This window comes from Drosophila ananassae, chromosome 3R (assembly GCF_017639315.1).
Source record: "Drosophila ananassae strain 14024-0371.13 chromosome 3R, ASM1763931v2, whole genome shotgun sequence".
NCBI lineage: Eukaryota > Metazoa > Arthropoda > Insecta > Diptera > Drosophilidae > Drosophila > Drosophila ananassae.
Genome location: NC_057930.1, coordinates 13,647,592 through 13,670,916, shown reverse-complemented (window position 1 = coordinate 13,670,916; position 23,325 = coordinate 13,647,592). Strand labels below are relative to the sequence as shown.

Sequence of the window (23,325 nt, the reverse complement as noted above, 5' to 3'; positions counted from 1 at the left end):
AATAGTTAATATCCTTCCTTATATCCTGGCCAATCTTTAAACTAGATACCATAGGTCTAGAATCTAGAAGTAAAATAAAACTAAGCACTTATGTTACTAGCTATCGTTAAAAGTTAACTTTGTATTCTTAACTCCAACCAGAAATTATTTCTATTATTTAAATATTTAAGCCATTAGTGCAAAGATAAGCCGGTAACGGTGTACTAACTGATATGTTAGAGTTATTTTTTCCACTAAAACAATCCAATTAATTGAAGCCCTTTTCCTCATAATTTAAGCAACTTGTGCACTCATTAAAATGATAATCTTCAGCTGTATCTTTGAGATACATTTATTCTACTCCACCGAAAGGCATGGCCCATCATCACGGTGAAGAAAGGGCCACAAAAATATGTAAAAACTAAAATGGAAAACTTTGTATCTCAGCGTTCTATCACCCTACTGGTTTTTCCGGTTTATAGACCAGCTCATTTGCATTATTTTAATTCATTTCATTACCAGAAAAGTGGAAAAGATGGAAGAAAAACCCCAAAGTGAACTTAAAATTGATGTTCTGTATCGATAAATCAGAATGAAAATGAAAATGCTAAAGTGAAAATTGTTACGGTTTTCGAAGAACAGCCGTTATGCTGACTGCCTGCACTTAATTAATTTCCAAATGAAATAGAAAAAAGGAGGAAAACCCACAAAAGTTGAGAGGGGGTAGCAGCAAAGCAATCCATATGGCAGAACTTTCAACTTACAATTCAATTTATTTTTCAACATAAAAACAAGAAAAAGCTGAAAGTACAGCAAGATAAAAAACAAAGGCTGCGATAGAGCAAAGGTAAAAGACAAATCGCAACTTTTCGAGGCACAAAAATCACAGTTAGCAGATAGTTTTACCCCCAAGCCACCGCCCCACCTATCATCCCTCGCCTCCTCGGGACACAAAGGCATAAGAAAGTTTGTCCTGCTGCCAGGACACTTGAAACAAATTGCAATTTGTGCCTTTGCCAACAGATAGCGAGGGTTAAATGGTTTCCCTGCTGGTGTCGTGGTGGTATGTATCTTGGGGTCTATGGTAGTCCTGCCTATAAATTAAGTGCAGCAATTAATAATTAAAAAAGCGTGTTAATTAGAGAGCCACATGCACGGCACAGAGTAGTAGTGTGGGGGTGTTGCCAAAGGAAGAGTGGAAAAGCCAATACTCCGTAGGGCCCGATATTCATTTTGCCTAATTGCAATTTCAATTAGGCGCATTTGGCAAAGCCCTTGGCAAATACTATACTTAAAACTGGAATTCTAATCACATTTTCGCATAAAAAGGCAATCAACTTTTATTTTTAAAAAAGAATTAAAAACTATTGGTAAAGAACTACAGAGTATTTTGATAATAAAGTTGTTATATATGAGTTTTCAGATCATAGCTGTTTAGAGATTGTTCATTGTGCTTCTTTAATCTTATAAATTACCAAATAAACAACCTGAAACAAATGGAAAATTTAATAAATAATATTAAAGTCGTGTGAATAAATTGAGCTTGTCGCATCAACGCAACTAACTGCTTTTGTTATGCTCACTTATCTTATGTTCATCGCTTTATCTGCTTCGCTTACACTGACTGAAGTAAGTTAATTCACACCTCCCCATTGGCTGAGACGATCCGAATACTTTTGGCCAGAACTGTCCAGTGTATATTATCATTTAGGTGGCCATTTCCGCTTCCTTCCGTTCTCCGCTCTGTCTCCGCTCTTTGCGCCCCATTTCATCTCCAAAAACATTTTTCGCTGACAATTCGCTTGGCCAAGTTAGTGAGAAATGGTGGGTTGGTGGACGGATGTGAAGGGATATGCCCCACCTCCTTTCAATTGCCCATCCCCCCCTCTCATATTTCATTTCATTGTGTCCGATTTTTCCTTCGCCAGATTGGATGCACCCAGACTAAAACGGCGACTGCTGACTGCTTAATATTTCACAGGGCTTCACTCTTTGGGCCAACTGGCCACCGATTCACCGTCTCTACGACTCACTGTTGACTGGTTCTTTTATTACATAACTCGGATTAGATTCACTCGGCGTCGCCGTGGAGTTCCTCACCGATTTCTGGCATGCCCCTCACGTCCGTGGCATTGCCTAATTTAGTTATGCATCCAATGGCTCCGTTCTCCATTCTATACTATATGCTATATATGTAGCCTGTGATTCATAACCGACGCATTGATTATTCACAATCAATCAGCGTATTGAAACGGGCCAATCCCGTTACGAACTCCATTTCCAAATTCGCTTGGAAACCGCAATTAGTTGGCCATCCAGAAAGCCAGCCGGCTGTCCACGAAAATTTCTCCTTCCTTTCGTTGGATTGCAATTTGATTTCGGCCGTGCCAATTAGTTAATTAGCAGATAAATGAAAAAGGGGAGTGAAGTCATGGCGATTCCACTAAGCTGGCTTAAATTAATGAAATCCGTAAATAAATATAAATTAGATAGGAAGATCTCATTTATTTATTAGACGAAGAAAAAGAGCTCCAAGGTGGCTCCTTCAAATCCAAACATTTAGAATTTCAATCAAGCCGGGGTGACCTAATCAACTAAAGTAAATAATTGTATTGCCAACTTGTCGGAATCCGCCAAGACCCGCAAGCCGCATGTACTATTCATAAATCGAACGCCACGACATTTAAGCCATTTTCCAGAACAAAGCGCTCCTCAGCCCGTACACTTAACCGATTCCAATCGAATCGACCGAAAACCCGGCAAACAAAGGCTAAAAGCGGCTTTGGTGGAAGTGCAACTGGACCGGTGCATTGTGCAACACTGCGTATGAGTAACAATTAAGACCGCCATTCAGTGTGGCTATTCGGTCTTTAATTTATTTCCTGGCTCACCTTGCTCACAAAAGACCACACAAAAAAAAAAAATGGAGCAAAAAAGGCCCATTTTTCAATTTGGTGCAAATACCAAAAAGTTAGCAAATAAAACAAACTATTTGCAGGTGGAAATTCATTAGCCAAAGTCTGCTATTTGGACCAATTTAAATGAGTTGAAAAACAAGGAGAGAAAAAATTGATAGGAAACTTTATGCGAAAATTGTAATAAAAAAACATGAGAGTTTCAATTCAGCAACATAGTTTCTAATGAGGAAAATTAAGCAAACGTCAAACAATTAAAGCAAAAGCAACAAATGAGCGTGCAATTATTTTTTAATTAAATTCCATTTAGCCAAGACTCTGGTGTCTAAGAGCTGGGCCATAGGCCAGGTCGGTTGCCACAGCGCTAAAAATTTATGTAAACTTTTGTGTGCATTTCATTTGCAGCAGGTGCAACAGGTGTAAATTACGACAGCGGCGGACAAAATAAAAACACAAAAAAAAATTAAAAGAAATAAGGGTGAGCATGTGGACAGTAGAGGGGTGACAGCTGTAATCGCTGCAATCAACTCAAACAACAGCAACAAATGCCAAAACAAAAGCCCAAAGCCAACAAACTAAAAATCCGTTTCCGCTACTGAAAATTAGTGAATTTTGTTAGCGGCAGTGGCAGTGGGTCAACAACATACAAAGCCTTTTAGCCAACCCGGCGGAGGTCCGGCGGAGGTCAGAAAACTCTGAAAAAATATTGCAATACTCTGAAATTTAAACTAAATCAGAGTTATGAAATACAATTAGTGAAAGGAGAGAAAGCAATTTGATTTTCTTAAACAAATATTTATTTTTTTTCGCCATCTTAAATAAATAGACAGCACTTGTAACTTTTCTCATAACTTGATGTTTATTCTGGAATGGCAAGACAAAGTTATAATTTGTGGAATTATTATTTTTCTTGGCAATCATGGGCTGGCAAAATATCGGTGAAAGTCAGCCAAACTGCCTCCATGTGCGTGCAACGATTTTATTTTTTATTTTATTCGAATTTTTGCAGGTTGTCGATTTTTGTTTTTGGTTTTTTGTGCGGTTTGTGCTTTCTGCCTTGTGGGAGGTGGGAGGTAGGAGGTGTGTACTGGCACTCGATTGAGCCTTCTAGAGTGGAGTGAACTAGTTTCCATTTAATAGTTATAGCCCAAGAGGCACTGCCAGCCCCGGCAAAGAGAGCATGAAATGTGCAACGAATTGTGGCAGCCGCACAGAAAGATTTATTGAAGCCGTTGCTGCTGGTGCAGCTATTAACAAAATTACTTAACAAGCGGCCGAAAAATATATAGCTTAACAAAAAAAAAATCAAGCAAAAAAAAATATTGTGGAAAACCACCGCCAACGGCCAACTCCCTAAGTTATTGCCAGTCGGCTGGGTTTTTCAGTTTTCGGGACAGGATCAGAGGATGAGGATGCAACCACACTGGACGAACTGCTACTGGGCGAAAGAGAGCCGACGACCTTGGAGCCTGCCAGCCGACGATATATTCTATTTAATTGCATTCGCGGTTCAGACCAAAGGAGACCGATGAACAAGAGGAGGACACTAAGCCGTTGTCCTGTTTTTGGGGAGGGGGCTGGCTGGCACTTCAGTTCAGCTTCGAGGGCGTGACAAGCCCCCCCAACCACCTCAATGTATGTGGCATGGTGTGTTGCAACTTCGAGCACAATGTGGAGAATGTTAAGACCCGGATTACAACGGACATCAAAAGTGGGCGGTGCTGGGAGCTTTGATTTATGATTGCGCAATAGAAAGATAGGGATAGGGAAACTATCCACACACGAGGGCATCTCCATGCCACTGTATTTAGTTAAGCTCCGTATGAAGTGGCCCCGGCGGTGGAAGTGGCAGGCTTATGAATTGAAACCCAACAGAATCGGATGAGGTTTTAAGATTTAGTAAGATTTCGGAATCGAGAAAATGCAATGTTGCTTCGGATTAAATTTTATCTAATAGGTTTATACTTTTTCCTAAATCCTATTTCCTAAACATTCAATTTTCCAAACGAACAATGAAAAAATTAAATAGTTACTATTAGACAATAAAGAAAATCAGACACTTTTATCTCAAATCCCCGCAATTTCCTGTGCATTTCACGTTTAGCATTGATTGGTATTTTCCTTTCCATCGAATCCTTTGGCTGCCTTGCCCTTTCTATGTTATAAATATTCGCTAACGACGCCCCTGACACCAGGGGGAGTTGTTTTGTTTTGTTCAGTGCTTCTTTTTTTTGTCAGTTTTGCTTGGTTTTGGGCCGGGGACTATCGTCCAGTCGCAGGCTCCAGTCACAGCTCCAGAGGCAGAGGCAGAAGCAATTGCGGTTGCCGCCTGCCAATCGGCCAAAAGTTGACGACCGCAGCTCTGCCATTAAACGGCAATAAAGGAAACAAAATAACAGGGGAAGGACACTGCCAGGCGATGCAATTTGTTATTTTGAATTTTGCAATTTTCGGATCGGAACTATTTCTGTCCAGAAAGCGGCAGTGGCAATGGCAGTGGCAGCAGAAGCACCCAAAGCAATCGAAAACAGGCACAAAGCGATGGTTAGAGTGGATCGGGGAATGGGAATACGGAAAATGCCAGCATCCAGTATCCAGATTTCAGAGTCTGTCTGCTATTTAATTAAATGTTGCGCGGATTCTTTTTTGAGAAAGAGTACGAGTATCCCCAGACAGAACGTGATATGTTAGTGGAGAGCCAAAAAGCGGGGAAGGCCATTGGCGGAGACTCTATTATTAGCCAGACCCATCCATTTGGGGATTGTTAAATGATTATTGGTTCGATGGCAATCATGCATTTTCTGCAACTATTTTTAGTGCCCCTCGTCAAAAATTCGTTCCAGGAGTGCCAATGCCATCATCTCTCACCTTTTTGAATGGATTTTGTTCCTGGGGTATATCCTATATCAAGGACGCTGAGGCGTCGAGAAAAATTCGCAAAAATTCCCAAGTCAAGGGCTAAATAAACTTTGTCGCTTTGGCAAAAGAGCAAAAGTGTTTGACAAGCTTACAGTGAGAGAAAAATATACAATACAAATAAATCATAATTTCTATTTCAAATAAATAAGAAGTAGTTATCTAAAGCTCGTGACTTTTATAAGTTTTTTATGATTTATTTTAATACTATAACCTAAATACTTTTTATTTCCTGTGCATGAAGAAAAAAGGAAACGTTCAGGACCTTCACTCACTTAAAAAATCTATCGTTTTCCCGCTTTTCTTACACATATACATATTCTATATGTGTGTGTGTATATATAGATGTCTATCAATTTGAGCTGCTATCCTTGTGCATATCCTTTAGCTCACTGTCGGCAGCTTGTCTGCCCTTCTGGCCACCTTCTACTCCCCCGAGTCCTTGTGTTTTCCCGCTCTGCTTTTTGGATGGAAAATTTATTGAATTTAATATGCATATTGCAGGAAAAATTTATTGCCATTTTTTACCATATGCTTCCATTTTAGTCTCCTTTAAATCTAAATCTTTAAATCTTTAGTCTAAATATTGTTTTTATTTTATTTACTTATCACTGTAATTTTATCTTAAATGTTACTTTAATAAACAATTTCTTTTTTCTGTATTGCAGGTGTGTAAAAATTCCCCCCCCTAATCAGAAAATCAAATCAGGTAAACCCTTTAAACACCTTCATTAAATTTGAACCAAAAATTTGGAAACAATCTCCCATTGACCTAAACTTTGACCCACTGCGAACCCCGCTGAGATTTCAACTAATTACGCGAGTGTCAGAGTGTGTGTTTAGAGACACACACATATGTATGTGTAGATGTGAGTGTGTTGGACACTTTTACGAACTTCTCTCAAATGACCCATTAAGCCGGGCCATTAACTTCCAGCCCAATGACCCCGCTAAGACCAAACCGAAAAAAAACAGCAACAGAGCAACAGAAATATAAAAACGAGACGAAAACCCTCGAGAGAGAAACCAAATTAAAATTAGAAATATTTGAGAAAGACACAAATGAAACACTAAAATTGCACATAAAACAAAATAAATAACCAATTAAGACGACGACGATGGGTGCCCGGCGGAATTTAGCCCGGAAAATCCAGTGCGAATTTCATTAATTAGCCATAATGGTTTTGGCCCTCTGCAGGAGGCCGAAATGTAAGGGGCGGGAGTGCCAATGGGGCGATGGGGCGATCGTAAATGTCCATTGGCTATTGGCATATCAGAAACACATGTCGCTTGTCATGTGTGCCAAATGTGGCATGCAACATTTAACTGCAAAACAACAAAAATACACAGAAAAGCAACAACAGCAACATAATCAGCAGTAGCAGTTGCAGAAACAACAAAAGCAGCAGCTGCCAGCAAAACAGAGCCATAAACACGGCTAATTGCCAGAGGAATGCCGCCAGAAGGTCAGGTCATGTCACAGCGGAATGGCACTTGGGGGATTCTGAGTCCGATTCGCCTCCTGCCGGCATTACACTCACAAAAACACACACAAAATGGTTCTATGGACCATAATAAATTATTATGGAAATTATAGAGCCATAAACTTGAGGGAAATTATGGGAAGAGGAGGTCTGATATTCGGAGATATCACAAGACCTTCTAACTCCATTAAGGGTAGACTTATGGCTCTGGAAATGGCTTATAAAAGGATACTACTATTTATTAAATATTGTAACAATAAAATGACTAATCTGTATCTATAATTTATAAGTAAAAATAGTATATTATTACCAATTTAAGAAACGAATTTTGGAAAGTCGTGAAATAAGCTAAAAATGGCCAGAACCGACACCCATTTGGCCCAAAACAAATCAATTTCAAATGCTTTCGATTTTCAAGACACCAATAGAGCCTCATCACTGTTTCTCCCCAATTCAGTTAACGCTTCTTTTCGGCCAAGTGTAGAGAGAGGCTGGCACATAAGTAATATTGTTTGGTATGTGACACGGATTGGCAGCTTCGACCGGCGTATGGCGCGTAAATTGGTGAAGAGCCCAGATTAACCGTTAATGGCCACGAGAGCTGGATGCCACCGAGCTGGATGTTTTCTTCTGCTGCTGCCACTGCCACAGATATTGGCTATTGCCAGTTGCCAAGTTGCCACGCTTTTTGATTTTCGGGCATTTAGTTACGCTTCCCAAGCCAACTTGTTTGTTAACTGGTCACTGCTCGAAGCTATTCAGCCAACTCGATTGACTCGTTTTTTTGTTGGTATTTCGCCTCGGACTTTTGGATTTGGGCCTCGGACTTACTCCGCTCTGTCTTCTTGGCCCAAGACATAATAATGATGTTTGATGATGCGGTAACTGAGATATACCGATGTGGATTCCGTGCCGCTTCCAGCTCCATTGGCAATTTGCCGATGTTTATATGCCTATTTGGGGCCGTTTTTCAACTTGGCTTGATTCCGATTTCGAGTCCGAATTGGATTCCATTTTCAATTGGTATCCAATACGGACAGTTTGCTTTTGGAAATGCGATTCGCATATATAAACATATATAGTTTGTATTTGATGGGGTAAGTGGTTTTGAGGGTAGAGTGAAGGAAAGTTGGGAAATGGAAGTTTACTCTATGGGGCACTAGGAAGGAAGTTCAACATATTCGGGTTAAAATGAGCTCTACTTAGTCAAGAGATGATTGCATTTTGAGAAACTAATTTGGCTTTAACAATTAGTAATAAAAGACTGTTTCATATTTCCAACAAATGTCAAACATGTTTTGAAACACATAACTATAAAAGCCCATTCAACGCCCAACACCAATGTGTTGGAAATTACAACATATTTGTAAATAAATAACAATCACAATGAAACAACAATTTAGGCTGAAGTCATGCGTATTAAATGCCGTGAAAAACGTTTAAAAAAAATAATGCAAATCGACGCGCACGAACTAAATTGCAGGCAATCATTTGGAAATCCAAAAGTCAGGCAGGATCTATAAAAAAAAAACAAAAAAGAGAAAAAATATATATAGACCAAAAATCGGAAAAAAACACACAACTGTTGGCTGTCACGTTTTAATGTCTAGTTGTGTATAAATGTATATAACTAAGCTTAAACGGTTTCATTTAGTGATTCATGTTAGTAACTACAGCTATATTAGAGCCATCGATACGAGTATCTTTCACTCGCAAAATGGGGTAAAAAAAAAAATAGAAAAAAAAATGTGTGCCACTTGTGTAATTATTCCATTTGACATGTGCTAGCAGATAGGGGATAGAGGAGCGATGGGGAGTGAGGACAGTATTTGATTTGCAGCGATCTGCCAGCGAACTAAATCAGTGCAACTAACAGCGCAACCTGTTTGAGCCGCGGACCAGAAAACAAGTCTCCCGCCAACTGGTAGTCCTGGCCCCGTTTTGCCATACACTTGAAGAAAAAAATATAGTTAAGTTAAATAATATTCATCTAGCAGGATGAAGAAACCAATATCATTTTTCTCTTAGTGCCGTGTCTTCCTGAACCTCCGACACAGCAGCCACCAAGCGAACGGGACACTTAACGTTTTGGCCATTGACAACGATTAAAAACGAGTTTCCTCCTCCTCCTACCACTGCCACTGCCACTAGCCACTAGCCACTATAGCCCCCCTTCCGGGATCAAAGAAACCGGGACCAGGGCACTTGTCCACCCAAGCGGGTTCACTTGTTTGCTCTGCTGCTCTTGCTGCTGCTGCCTCGGCCGACGTCAACTGCATTGCTGACCCACATATCCAAAGACATTCAATCGAACTGTTTTCTTTTCTGCCTCCCCCTCCACCTGGCCTGAACCCTGGCATCGCCCCAGTCTCCTCCTCCCTCTGATGGCCTTGAGTGGCCGGAGTATTATGATTTTGATGGAGAGCTCGGGCTCTATGGTTCAAGTGGCTCCAAGGAGGTTTTCAAGGGTCGCCCAGGGCACGATAACTTTATCATTCAAGCATTTTATATTTTTAGGTTAGTTGCTTAAATTTATTTTATTAAAATATTATTATATATTAACTGATCCGAACTTAAATTATTCTTCTGACTCTTAAATTATTTCTAGTCTAGAATCTAGGGTATTAACCCATTTAAGCCCTCCATTTTTGGGACTTGAATTAAAATGGAGCCAAAGCAAAGATAGACGAGCTGAGTCGTCAACAAGCCGCGAGGCTTGCGTGCATTTGTATCTGTATCTGCAGCTGTATCTGTATCTTTGTGTGGCTTGGCTAGTATCTATCGGTATGTGTGTGTGTCTGAGTATGATGATTTACCGTTGTGGCCTCCTATACACACATGGCCATTCTGCAGCGCTAAAACATCTAAGACCAAAAAAAAAAAAACAACAAAAAAGTCAAAATGGGGGTCTGGCTATCCTCTTCATCCTGATTCTGCTGACGTTGCTGCACAGTTGTTGCTATGGTTGTTGCAAGTTGTGGTTCTTGTTGTTACTGTGTGCCCATTTGAACGTTGGCTACACATAGTTGGCTTGTTAGCCACGTTAGTGGCGGAGTGTACGGTACCCGGCTCTCGCTCAGGTGCTGAAAAGAAATCTTCACAAAAAAAAGGGGACAACCCGAAACTTGTGCCGTGTGGAGAAATGTTTCAATTTCCAGTGAGAATCCAGAGATTTAGTGTAATGGCTTAACTACTGGAGAGAAATGGTTAAAATTTAATATTTATGGAGGGATTATATTTTAATAATTCCTTGTGGTGGCCATAAGATATGTATTTTACTTTAAAAACTATTTAAAAATTCTTCATAATTGTCCTGACTCATCTTTGACTATTAACTTTAACAAAAAAAAAAATAAAAAATAACCTTCCCATGAACATAAAATCATAACCTTTTGGAGCCTTTTTTTTACGAAAAAGACCGCAAGGGTTTCTCACACAAAAGAGCAAGTTGGCGAAATGAATAAAATGGGAACACGCACCAACAACAACAACACATTCGCAAACTGGGCTCAATTCTCATGTGTTTGCCACGCCCACACAATACACCCGAGGGCGTTAACAAAAGGTAGGCAGCCGAGCCGAATGATGAAAAAACTATGATGTGGATGTTGATGATGAAGCCCGCAAGTCATTGTGTGGCGAGGTGAGCCCAGTTGAGGGTTAAGAAGCGGACTGGAGCAGGAGGCCGGAGTAGCCCTAGTTGCAACATAAGTATTAGCTTCATTTTTGCAGCATTTAACTTGGCTTTTGCCACGCCCCTTGCCTTCCCCTGCCTTCCTGCCCGGCTGCCCGGCCGTGCCCCCTTTTCTCGTTACCCTTTTGCCTTTGTAACTTTGTTTGCTGTTTTCTTCTGCTGCTGCCGATGCTACTGCATTTTTTTCACTTTTTATATGCACACACTTTTTTTTTGTGTGCAGAGCCGAGCCTCAAATGAATTGAATGTGAAAAATTTAAATGCAAACAGCCGCAGTCGACGCAGCAATAAGAAGAAGCAGTTACACACAGAGAAAATTATTGAATTAAATAATAAAAATAAAATTCATTTGTTCAACCATTTTTGATTACAAAACAATAACCAAAAAGAGATAAGTTTTTCCTTCAAAACCCTTTTGAAAAAACCCTAAAATAATTTAAAATAAATATTAAAAATATGGTGGTCTCAGATATTTAACAAAATTAGTGTTTCCTTCAAAAAAAAAATAAAAACTCATATATTTTTATTGATTAATTGCATAAGGATAAGAGTTATAGACTGATATTGAATAAAAATATATAATAAAGAATATAATAACCATTTTTTATAGTGCATATAGTTCATATCCTTGCTCCACCCGCGTTTTTCCGCCATTTTCCCCCCACATTTTCTTTCTGTGATGTTTCTGCTTGCCTTGCATTACACAAGTCGACAAGCCTTACCCCTCGAATAGGGCCTTCAACTCCACTCCGCCAACCGCCAACTGCCGCCCAGACCCCCACCACCCACTCGACTCAGTCTAGCAAAGTTCATTGTACCATCGCGCTTAGTTGAAGAGTCTATGAGTCCAAAACAAACGATGCTTTTGATTGCCGACTCGCCGAGGAGGGTGGGTTAGTTAGTTGGAGGCGCCACGGATTGGGTCAAAGACTCGAGTTTAGGGCCTAAACTTTAGGCCTATGTTGGGTCTATGTTTCGCGAATTATTTAGGTGAGTTTTTTGAAAAACAAAAGTTTTTATTATGGCCACTCCCTGAAAGCAATTTATTAGCATTTCAAGAAAGTGTTTTGAACCAATACCCTTCATTTGCGAATCAAATTAGTGAAATCACTTTGAAGAAATGCTGTCTTCCAGTTGACAACCAAAGATCTTTTCAGATCTGTCCCCCTCACATAGTGCGTAGAGCTCATTAGCACTGAAAAGATTTCATTTCGTTTCACTCGCGAATCTGCTGCACAAACATTCGGAGGCGAATCTTTAGCACCTTCACAACGATTTGCTTTTGACGGATTTTTGTGAAACTTTCTCAAAGAGACCGAACTGAAGAGACAACCCTTTGGCTCTGTGAATGGCCATCAGTTGACTCACAATAATTAGCACTCAACGATCTCAAATAAAAAACGCACAACTTGCGGAATGCAAAAGAAATTACCAAGTTTGCCGAGCCGCCCACTTGAGAGAAAAGTGCGTGCCATAATTATAAATTTTGTGTAAACATTTCATGTTATTCAAGCCAAGGTTAAATGTTTGCGTTAAAGAATTTTATTATGCATTTATGTGTTACTTTCATATGCCAGCGAGTCAAGACACCCTCACGAGAGTGTCAACTATCCAACAGTTAACCCACCTCATACTGGGAATCCTCCAGCCTCCAGCCTCCAACACCGCTTAACCCTCTAAACATACCCTCGAAATCCTATTCATTATGCCGGGCACGCTTTCGCCATGAGTTTGTGGCTCGGTTATCTGGTCTCCGTGCCTTAGTCCTAGATAAGGACCCTCTTTCAGCCATGTCCTTTTTCGCGTATTTACTTTATTACAATGTGTGACCCCAGCGAGGATGCCATAGGATTCTTTTTAGAGCTTTAAGGCTTTTATAAAAATGGAAATAGTGAGGTGATAGTTGCTATACAACTTGAATTTTAAAGGGAATGTTGTTGTATCTGGCAGCTTGACTAATTAATCGCTGACATTTCAAAAAAAAAAAATGATACACGAAGAGTGCTTTGTTAAAAATGTAAGCTATCCTGTACTGAATGCGTTTATGAAAAGGCTTGCATAACGCAATTTTCATCTGCAGTCTGGCACAGGACATAAATAACGTATACGCCGCATTGGACAGCCTGTTCATCTTTCTCACCCTCCTGGCGGCACTATCTCTTCGCCCCCCCCCCCCCCAGCTGCCAGAGCGGATATTTCGCAGCATATTCTTTCAGTCATTTATCATTTTTCATGGCGTTGACACTTTCACTTGTTTCGCACAATAAACTGGAAACCACAACAAGAAAAATGAAACAAGCCAAATAAAAGCAAAACTGAACCATTGACAAGTCAATTTTTGTATGGGTTTTTGGGGTCTTCATACCCATCTCCCATCGCCGCCCAACGTAATGCTCGTTATGGCCTGTCAAATTTATTAGTTTCAATATAATTTGACAACGAGAAAATTTGTACATTTACATTTTTACCGACCTACCTACCTACCATGTAGTACCATCTTGCCCCAAAGCCATGGACATTTATCAACGCTTTTGACCTCTTCGCGTCTTGCCTTTGTTTTCTGTGCGTTTTTTTTTTTTAAATGTTGGCTCTTAACAGAAATTTATGTTTATTGCACGATGGCCTTGGCCAGAAATTATCATAAATTGCACTGTCATTACAGCAACAACAAAAGCGAAAATAAAGCAAAATGTGACCATACATAAATATGAAAATACAGTTATTCAGCGTAATTGCCAGAGTGCAGTTCATTTTTATAGTTCACCGCAGTTCATCGGTGGTATCACCACAGTTCACTCTCAGTTAACTCCGGTTCATTTCACTGTCATTCAGTGAAATTTTGCTTTCATCTTGGAGACGGTGCGGCGTGGCGTCTCTAAAAACAAAAGCAGAATTGGTAACAAAAAAATGCGCTTAAAAGCAAAAAAGCAAAAGGCAAAAAAGCAAAAGTGAAGTGCGAGTCTATCCATCTGCTTTGCTTTTTTATTATTTTGTATGAAGTATTTCACTGCCTTCGCATCTTCATTTTATTTTCTTGTTACATTTCTGTAATGTTTTTGATGGCTTCATTGTGTATATTTTTTTGTTGCTTCTCCTAGCTTGAGCTTATTATTTTTATGTTGCTGATGAACTTAATTATCATTTGGCACGACTTTCAATGTCAATGGCAATGGCAATCTCACTTTGCTGTGCCGCACAAATGCCAGCAAATTAGCTAATTTCTTTGATCGCCAGATAAAAGAAATACTTGCCACTAATGATACAAAATACTTGCACCAAATGATGCACATTTCTCTTTTCTCTCCACTCTAAATAAATTTTTAAATATTTTTTTTGTTAACATAATTACATTTTATGCCAACTCCCAACTTGCCATTTTATGTTTCATCAATGACACTTACATACATCGATAGACACTCTTGGGCACTTCAGATTCAATTTGAAGACAGCCAGGCAGAAACTCCATTCCGAACTCCAAAATACTCATGGCGATACCTAGAAGCATACATTGCGTATACGTATTACGTATACTTAACATTTAACAAGCACTCAAGTGGAGCTGAAGCTTACGAGCCAATGCACTTAAGTTTATTTGCTTGGGACACAGTCCAGACCAAAACGAAATGTAAGGGGAATCTTTAAAAAAAAAGGGATAGATTGGTGCCGAAAATAAAAAAAATAAGCTGGAATCGGAACATAACCCATTGGGCAACATCAATCCAAGCGAAGCTACTTATCCTAAGCTCAAGGTATTTCCATTTGTTTACAACTCACTTGGCTGGCCACACACTTCCATATCTATCCGTTTTCTAGACCAAGTTGATCCCAGTAACACTTGAAAATACTCAAGTTTTACTCTCAAGATGGCAAGTCAGAAAGGGAGCAGCATAATTTATTTGTCTGCTTATTGATGCCTGCTTCGATGCTTCATATTGATTAGTTGTCATTGATGCTTCATGCTGGATAGTTGACCTTGATGTCTTGCTGAGCCAATCGATAAAAAATGTTAAACTCACGATTCCACCAAGCACTTCCTCAAAATATTTTTGGGTACAGTGTGGGGCGAAGATGTAAGGCTATGAAATTAAAAGATCTGCCTATCTAAAGCTTAGATTCTAAATCATCGATAAATAAATAACTTCCCTTACTAGTACTATATTTTCCATGTAAAAATATATAAAAAATACATCTGTTCTCTCTCTCTTATGATCTCTTAGAGAAATTCTTCCAAAATTAATCCTATTATTCTGAAAATTTATTCGCCATTTCCCTTAACGAATATTGCCACTTTACAGTAATAAACCCCACTGTAAACTAATGAATATTTGGTGTTTTTTTCGTGGATCTGCCCACATCACTTCGATTCGTCATCGGATCTGACCAGCATCCATAGCTTCCCAAGGTATTAACATCATAGACCGAAACACTTGCCATTTTATACCTTTATTTATTTTCTGTTTTTGGACCTCTGGCATTTGGTCAACTTTTTAATCGGTTTTTGTGCGGCTTAATTAAATGTGTGTATTTTTTTCCCCTCAGTCTCTCACATTTTTGGATACGTTTTTTACGCTTCATTGTGAATGTTTTTCCATTAGCATATTTTTTGTTTACTTGCCACTGACTGGCTGACTAGCTGACTGGCTCAACTCTTCGGCATTAAAAGTTTTGTGCGATTGCCTGGCAAGTTTTTCGCAATCTCTATCGACTTTTATATGAGCATTCTATGATTTCCGATTGGGGGAAGAAAAACTTTGTCCGTTGTGTTGCATAAACAGGAAATCGAATGCCAAAATGCCGTTCGGATTGCTGGTAAACACCATACAGTATGTTATGATTATTTATCAATGGCCAGAGATTGGTAGCGACAACATTTGTATTGTAATATTCTGGCGAGGTCTCCGCCACACAGGCCACACTTGATACTCGATTTATTTATAGACAGATGATTATGATTGTATTATGCATGATTTGGCACGAAACTGGTTAAATGACGGAACTTGGGCATCAGCAATCATCGGACCTGAATGTCTAAAGGCCATAAAAATACTAAGATGGCCCATTCGATCTCTATAGGCTAATATCTATGAAAATTTTAGTTTTATCCTCGGATGTTCTTTATGGTTATTGGTGAGTGTTTACTGCGCTGTTATATTATTTAAACTTTTACTTTTTTGATTGACTTCAAATACAAATTTGGGTCATGTTTGGATCAGGTCACATCGATTGTAACTTGTTCTTTCGGATAAACTGTAACTTTCGCTTGTTTACTATTGATTTTGCCAGTTTTTCTGATTGTTTTCCAACGTTTTGATGCAAACTTTGTCCACATTAGCTTAGACCCTTGGGACCTAATTGGGACATGAATTTATTCATTTATTCTGTTTTCGGAAAGCACCCAAAAATCATGTGTGTGGTGTGTCAGTTGGTGGTGTATATCAATATAAATCATCTTTGGTTGTCCACCAACTGACAGCCGAACTCTTAATGTATACAAATCATATTTTCCAATTTCAGTGTATACTTCGAATCCTTCGACATCCTTTCGAATCCTTCACAACCCACAATCCCAAATGCATCGCCCAATTCACGTAGCAAATCACTTTACAACTGTCAGACAAACAATGCCAGAAACTGATGGCCAAAATCGGATAGAAAGAGAGCCAAGAGAAGGATGTGTGTGTGTGTGTGTGTGTGTGTGGAAGATATCCAACACCGGATCCTGGCCAGGCATTTGACTTTATCACGCAAATTGATTGCTTTGACCCGAAACGATTGACGAAATTTGATTGATAACTTATTAAGTTGTCCATTGTCTTTTTGCGTGTACTGTGGGTGTGGCCGCCCTCTGTGGCCGGCTCTTTCTTTTCTGCATGCTGGCCAAAAGTTTACTGGCCAAAAGCTGGCACGCATGAGTGAATGCTTAATAAAGATAAATATACAAGATGCCAGTTGGTAGACTCCTAATACCTCTGCACTTGCCCGGCAGCAGCTTTTGCAGCAGCCTGTAAAAAATAACAAATCCCCCACGAATATATCACATTTGCCTCAGCTCATATATAAAGTAGAAACACATTCCAGTTGGCTCGTTGAAATATTTTTTTTTTTTCGAAACCGCCCAAGGGCCAGACAAAACACCAGCGTTGAGATACCCGAAGCCGAAAGCAAGGAAATTATTGGCCGGACCTGAAAAAAAAATAACAAAAAATTTACTTGAGCATCAACAACAAAAAATGCTAATTCAAAACAAGCAGATTTTGCGGTTTATGCAAATGTCCCAGAGACAAGACCAGATCAAGACTCAGGCCAAGTCGAAAACCAAGACCCGAACAAGTCATAACAGCAAGAGCAACAGCCACAAAAGATGCCTCTGGTCTCTGTACATCGTTGTGTTAAAAATATATAAAAATAAATAAAGATTTAATGTTTACCGAGTAGAAGAGAGTAAGTGCCAAACGGCAAAAAGTAAATAGCCATATACTTTCATACAAAAAAGCTATAAATGTTAAAAAAAAACAGGATGACTCGAGAGTACTCTGTTTAATCTTACATTCAACAATGAAATCTAAGAACCTTATGCAATTGCCGAAGAAAATATTTTGCATGCTGGGAGGTTGTAAAATAAAGTTTTCAAAACCTCAATGGGGAGCTGTTAGAGGAAATGGATTTTAATTCCTGAGTGCCAGAGGCAAATTAAATTTGCTTTGTAGATTTAATTAAAGCCAGCATCCGCATTCTAGCAATAAATCATACTACATCCTTTCTATCAAGGAGCATATATGTACTTTTGGCCAAAACGAAAAAAAATATATATATTGGCAAGCAGACAAAACAATTTCTTATTTTTTTTTTGTCCAGCTGGGTCAGACTTTGCAGTTCAAGGCTATTTAGACTTTGCCCCAAGTCATGTTGGGGAAAAAAGTTTAAAATATCAGCCAAGATAATGCCAGAAATGCCTTTCCTACGACTGCTGGTGCTACTTTTTCCTCCTCTTATGTTTATTTAACACACACACACACGTCTTAACGTATAAAAGGCAAAATGAGTTTGGGCCAAAAGCAATAATTCATTTCGACCTCCCTGCTGATGGAAAACCTTTCTCCTCGTTCTATTACCTTCAAATTGAATTCAAGTTTAAACATCATTTGGCTATTTTCAAATAGAAACGATTTCTCGCATATATGTTTGTATTTCTCCCCACAGAGGGGTTCTAGCCATATTGATTACATTTTATTTTATTTTTATTTATTTTTTTTGGGCCAAACAACAATTTTGAATTTGTGTTCATTAGTTTGGTTTGATTTATTTTTTGGCAATTTTTCTTACCAATCTATTTGCCTATTTGGAATATTTTTTTCTCCACCTCATGTGCAAAGCATTTAAAAGTTTTTCCCCAAAAATTTCTATTTATCTTCAGCTCAATTCTGTTTGCTGCAAATATTTTTTGAAACGAGATGAGAAAAGAAAATAGAAACAAGAAATTAAATTTATTTGTGGCAACATTTTGTGGAATTTATGGCTAATCTGAGATTGGGGCTTGTCCGAATTGATTCTTGCTTAAAGCTTGCAATTTATTCCTCTCTAGATAGCCTGTATCCTTTACTTTAACCAAAAAATAAACCATATTTTTAAATACGTTTTAAATATTTGATTAGTCTTTTTTGTGGCTCAGCAATTAGCAGGCGAAAAAAAAAAACTTTTCAGTAGTTGTGGAATTGTAGAATTGTGGAATTTTCGTTGTCCAACTTTTCGGTGTTGGACGACAAAGCCGCAGCATGGAAATGCGGGCGGAAAATGCTTCTCGCTGTATGTACATAGATAGTTCCATGGCCGTAACACCCACACATGCTATAAATAATTTTCATGCACAACTAAAGTTTCGCGGTATTTGTTTTCTTGTGTTTTTTTTATTTTTGATGCAAAATGAAAAGTTTGCGAAAAGCCACCCACTATCAATATTAATCAAGTTATATCTCTGGTTTTCTTTTCAGGTATGTCTGCAAACTTTTTAAAGCGTTAAAATATTGGGGACATGGACTTCTGAGGGAATCCGAGTGCCGCAATCGAAGTTGCCTCGAAGATGTGGGTAAGTGAGACGTGGAAATTGGCTCAACAATTTGGCTCAAGCTCAACACTTTCTTTGCCCCCTTGATGGAAGCCATCAACGCCCCCTTTTGGCCGCCCACACCAAATGTGACCTTCAAAGAGCGACAACAATGGCTTGTCTTCTTCCCAAGCATCTTGAGGGATTTTTTTTATTTTTTTGGGTCATTTCCGTGATTTGGTTTTTGGCTTTTGCTTTCCACGATGTCGAGATCTAGAGAGACTTCCGTCTTGGCCTTGCACTAAGACCCCGCCGACTTCCATCTCGAGTGTTTACTGTTTACACTCATTTTCGTTTAAATTTGCATTTTAATTTATTTGCTGGATGTCTTTGTTTTCCTTTCTGTTTGCTTTTTTCCTCTTTAGTTTTTGTTATTTTTCCCTTCAGTGGTGTCCATTGCACAATTCATGAAGTTGCAGTTGACGTTATTGCCGCTTTTGTCTTAGTCCCTCCCTGTCATTGATGCTGCTCTATTTTTTATAAATTACACAGACAAAAATTAGGGTCATTTTTTGATAAAGAAAATGCATTTTAAGAAGCTAAAAGTTAGATATTAAAATATTAAATAGAAGGGTTTCTAAGAGCTATTTGGTAAGCTAGCCACTACTTTCAATTTTCTATTATTTTTTCTAATAAATGTCCTTGCCTTAAATAAATAAATAAAAATGTGTATGTTTTTTTATAATCTTAAAAATTATAATATGATTTAAATATATTTAGTTTTCTGTGCCGTGCCAATTCTGTGCTCTTATATTGCTGCTGCTGTTTGGCAACTTGGTCCATTTCTGTTTACTATTTGGATTTTTTTCGCCTTCCGGCTTCGAACGTTTTACTTGCAATTTATTCACTGACTTGTTTTTATTGCAGTTTTTTTTTTCTTCATTGAACTCTCTAATTAATTTAAAGGTTATTTACAAGACTTTAATGGAATGAACTGGTTATTACCATATTCAATAAAAGCTCAAACTTGAAACCTGTTCTTTTCTACTAAGTGGTTACTATATTTTCCTTATTTTTTCCTATTTGACAATTTGAAGTATTTGGTTTAAAAAAACGTCACCCTTTTAGTTAACATTTAAATAATTTTAACTGACATTTTTGCCATAATTTTAAAGCCTTTTTTCTGGTATATTTTAGTGAAACAAACATAAACAGGAATTTATACACATTGCTGTCATGTTGGGGTCCTGTTTATTTGTTTAAATTTATGGCAAATTTATGCATTTAATCGTCGGTCTATTAAAATGAGTCCTGACAGCCCATTGAGGTGGTTCGTTTTATGCCGAGAATCAGGAACAGAAATGAACTCTTTGTCGGTCGGAATCATAAAAAATGTTTATCAATCCCAGCCACAAGCACGCATCGTTTGCACGAATGCGTTTTTCAAAAATTTAAATGGAAAGCAAAGTGGAAATAAATGCATATGTTATTTGTATATGTAGGTAACAACATCAATTAAAAACTCAAAGTAAAAAGTGCAATCAATGATAATTTCAAAGTGTCGGGCACAGGCATGAAAACTTGAAAATTAATGCTCTTGACCAGAAAGTCCATTAACATAAATCGTTTACAGCCAACATATTTTATTGAAATGGATTATTGTTTTACGCCGAGATGATATGAATATTAAAGATAAAAAATTAATTTCGCAAGCATCCTCTTGAAATTAATTTCATTTTTGATACTCCACTTAGTGATGATCCTTCAGCTTTTGTTTGATTTTAATTTTATTTAAAACTTATAGACTGAAATCTTTTTAATTTTGTTGGAATATTTTGGAAAGAAAACGCTGTTTCAATTGTATGCGGAGGGGGAGAGGGAGTGTTAAATGAAATCAATAATTGTGCTACCTATTTCCAGCCAGTGTTCCTCTTGGAGAGAACCACCTTCTGCATGTGGTCCTCGGCGGTGTGGGTGGTGTGGCTGCCACCGGCGTGCCGCGGTGTGCACTTCACCATGGGTACTCCCTTCGTCCAGGCACTGGTGGCGTGCGGGAACTCGTCCTTGCGGTAGTAGCCCATGATACCTGACTTGCGGATGTTGCCCAGTTCGTAGGTGACAATCGGTCCCAGGCCGGTGGAGCCCTTGGCCGTGGGCAGGGACGGGACCTTGGACCGCTCGACAGTGCGCATCACACAGGTGGTGTCGCAGGACAAGCAGGCCAACTCCTGCATGACCTTCACCCTACCGGCGGCGGCGGCACAGTCGTCGTTGGTCATCTCCATGTACTTCTGCAGGGCCTCGGCGATCATTTGCACCCGCCTCTCGATCATCTCTCGGAAGTCCTTGAGGCTCAGCTCCAGAGCATCAATACCGAGGGTCATGCGCAGATTGTCGATAATCTGCAGGACGTTCTTCTCGTTGAGACTGATGATGTGCCGCACCTCGCAGAACATCTTCTCCAGCCTGGCCTTGTACTCCTCCAGCTGTTCCAGGGACACCTTGGTGGCCAGTTGCTGGAAGTCCACCTTCTCGGCCAGCAGCAGTTCCACCTCGGTCTTGTCGATCTTTACCTCGTCCAAGTGGGCCACGGACTTCTTGAGGATAACGATCTGCGAGGTAGCCTCACTGAGACGACTCATCATGGCGGAGCTGGACTCCTTGTTGCCGGCCACATAGAGCTTGATATCCCGGACAGTGTCCTGCAGTTCCTTCATCATCTCCATAAGCCGCTGGGAGTCCTGCTTGAGAAGGGCCGCTGCCAGTTCGTTGACCTTGTTGGTTAGAGCACAGAACTGGGACTTCAGGTCAAGCAGTTCGTTCAGCATTTTGTCGGGAGAGTAGCAGAGTGTCGTCTCCAGTCCCAGCTCTTGCTCCTCCTCGGGCTTCTCCAGTTCCGTGGGCGCCGAGGAGCTCTCGTGGACCTCCTCCTCCATCATCTCCTCCTCCTCGGCTTCGCCCAACCCCTCGTCACTGGTCCAGCTCACCGACAACTCATCCCCCGTAGACATCAGAACCCTCAACTGCTTGGCAATGTGACGCAGGACCTTGATCCTTTCCGGGTTTGGCTTGCGATCGATCAGCAAGTGAGTCACATTGTTCACCTGCTCCATGGTCAGCTTGAGCTGCCCGGTGAGACTGGTCACAAACTGTTGCATCTCCATGGTGGCCTGCTCCTTTTGCAGCTCCACCCTGGACAGGCGCCGCTCTATCCGGCTTATATTGCCGACAGATCCTTCTCCCAGACGGGTGTGAGACTTTTCGCGGGTCGAGGAGCGCGAGGACACCCGCGAAGCCAAGGGCACTCCTTCCAGTGACTTATCATCGGCCGCCGCATCTTGAGCCTCCGGTTCTGGCTCTGGTTCTGGTTCTGGTGCCGGCGTGGCAGGTTCTACTGGTTCAGGTGCAGGAGCTTCTGGTTCTGGTTCTGGCACAGGTTCAGGTTCCGGTTCAGCAGCGGGTGCGGGTTCGGGTTCCGGCTCGGCAGCCTCCGGAGCAGCTGGTGCCTCCTCGGCCGGTGCTGCTGGTGCCTCTTCCGCCGGCGGTGGTGGTGCTGCCTCCTCGGCGGGGGCCTCCTCAGCTGGAGCCTCCCCCTCGGCAGGGGCCTCCCCTCCTTCGGCATCGGCACCGGCAAACAGACGAAATTTGGAGGGTTTGCCCAAGGTCACTGGTAGGAAGGATATTAAGGGAGTAATAGATTACAAGGACTCACAATACTCACAGAAACTGCTCTGCATCCGTACATTGGCCACCATGTAATCCTCCTGCTCGACAACTTCATCCAAAACATCCAATCGCTGGGCAAAACACGTTAGTAGAACATGCAAAGCATAAAAGTTAACATGGCCCGATTCGGGTGAGCCGATGGCCACGTCAATTAGTTCTTTGTATGTGAAAGTCATTGCTAGTTTTGGGGAGATGCTCGAATTTTGTGGCAGTTCTCTCAAGCGAGCCAAAAAATTTTTCCTTTCGAATGTGAGACAAATACCAAAATTAAGATGATTAATAAAAATGTGGAACTGAACTGAATGATGAAAGGGTGTAGAATAAAGCTGTTGGAAAAATTTGATGGAAAATTCAGAGGACCTGCTCTCAGAATTTTTCCAAACGTTTTTTGATGACAGATGAATTAATAAAGTCTGGATTAAACTTGTGGCTTCACCAATACGTTGGGTTAACCACAATTACTTAAGTACCAACCAATAAAAAATAATGTTATTAGTTATGGTTGCTTAAATTGGGCAACACAATCTTGTTTATGTTCCGCAGACTCGATTATACATAATTATGCCACAC

At 40.1% G+C, this 23,325-nt stretch overlaps 2 protein-coding genes across 2 annotated transcripts in view; one reads left to right on the top strand and one right to left on the bottom strand.

Annotated features, from left to right (window-relative positions):
* LOC6498654 overlaps nt 1–23,325 on the top strand; it is a 50,845-nt gene that overhangs the window by 6,365 nt on the left and 21,155 nt on the right. The window lies entirely within an intron of this gene.
* Nucleotides 20,799–23,075, bottom strand: LOC6496866 (dynactin subunit 1). The gene is made up of 2 exons (XM_001963211.4): nt 22,751–23,075; nt 20,799–22,696 (listed from the first exon to the last, which is right to left on the bottom strand). The coding sequence occupies exons 1-2, from the start codon at nt 22,929–22,931 to the stop codon at nt 20,940–20,942; spliced, it is 1,938 nt and encodes a 645-aa protein (XP_001963247.1). The 5' UTR covers nt 22,932–23,075; the 3' UTR covers nt 20,799–20,939.

Excerpts from the sequence above, each read along its gene's own strand:
- LOC6496866 (XM_001963211.4), bottom strand. The coding sequence starts at position 22,931 with ATGACTTTCACATACAAAGAACTAATTGACGTGGCCATCGGCTCACCC. Across the intron at positions 22,697-22,750 it reads ACGGATGCAGAGCAGTTTCT|TGACCTTGGGCAAACCCTCC; the intron begins GTGAGTATTGTG and ends CCTTCCTACCAG.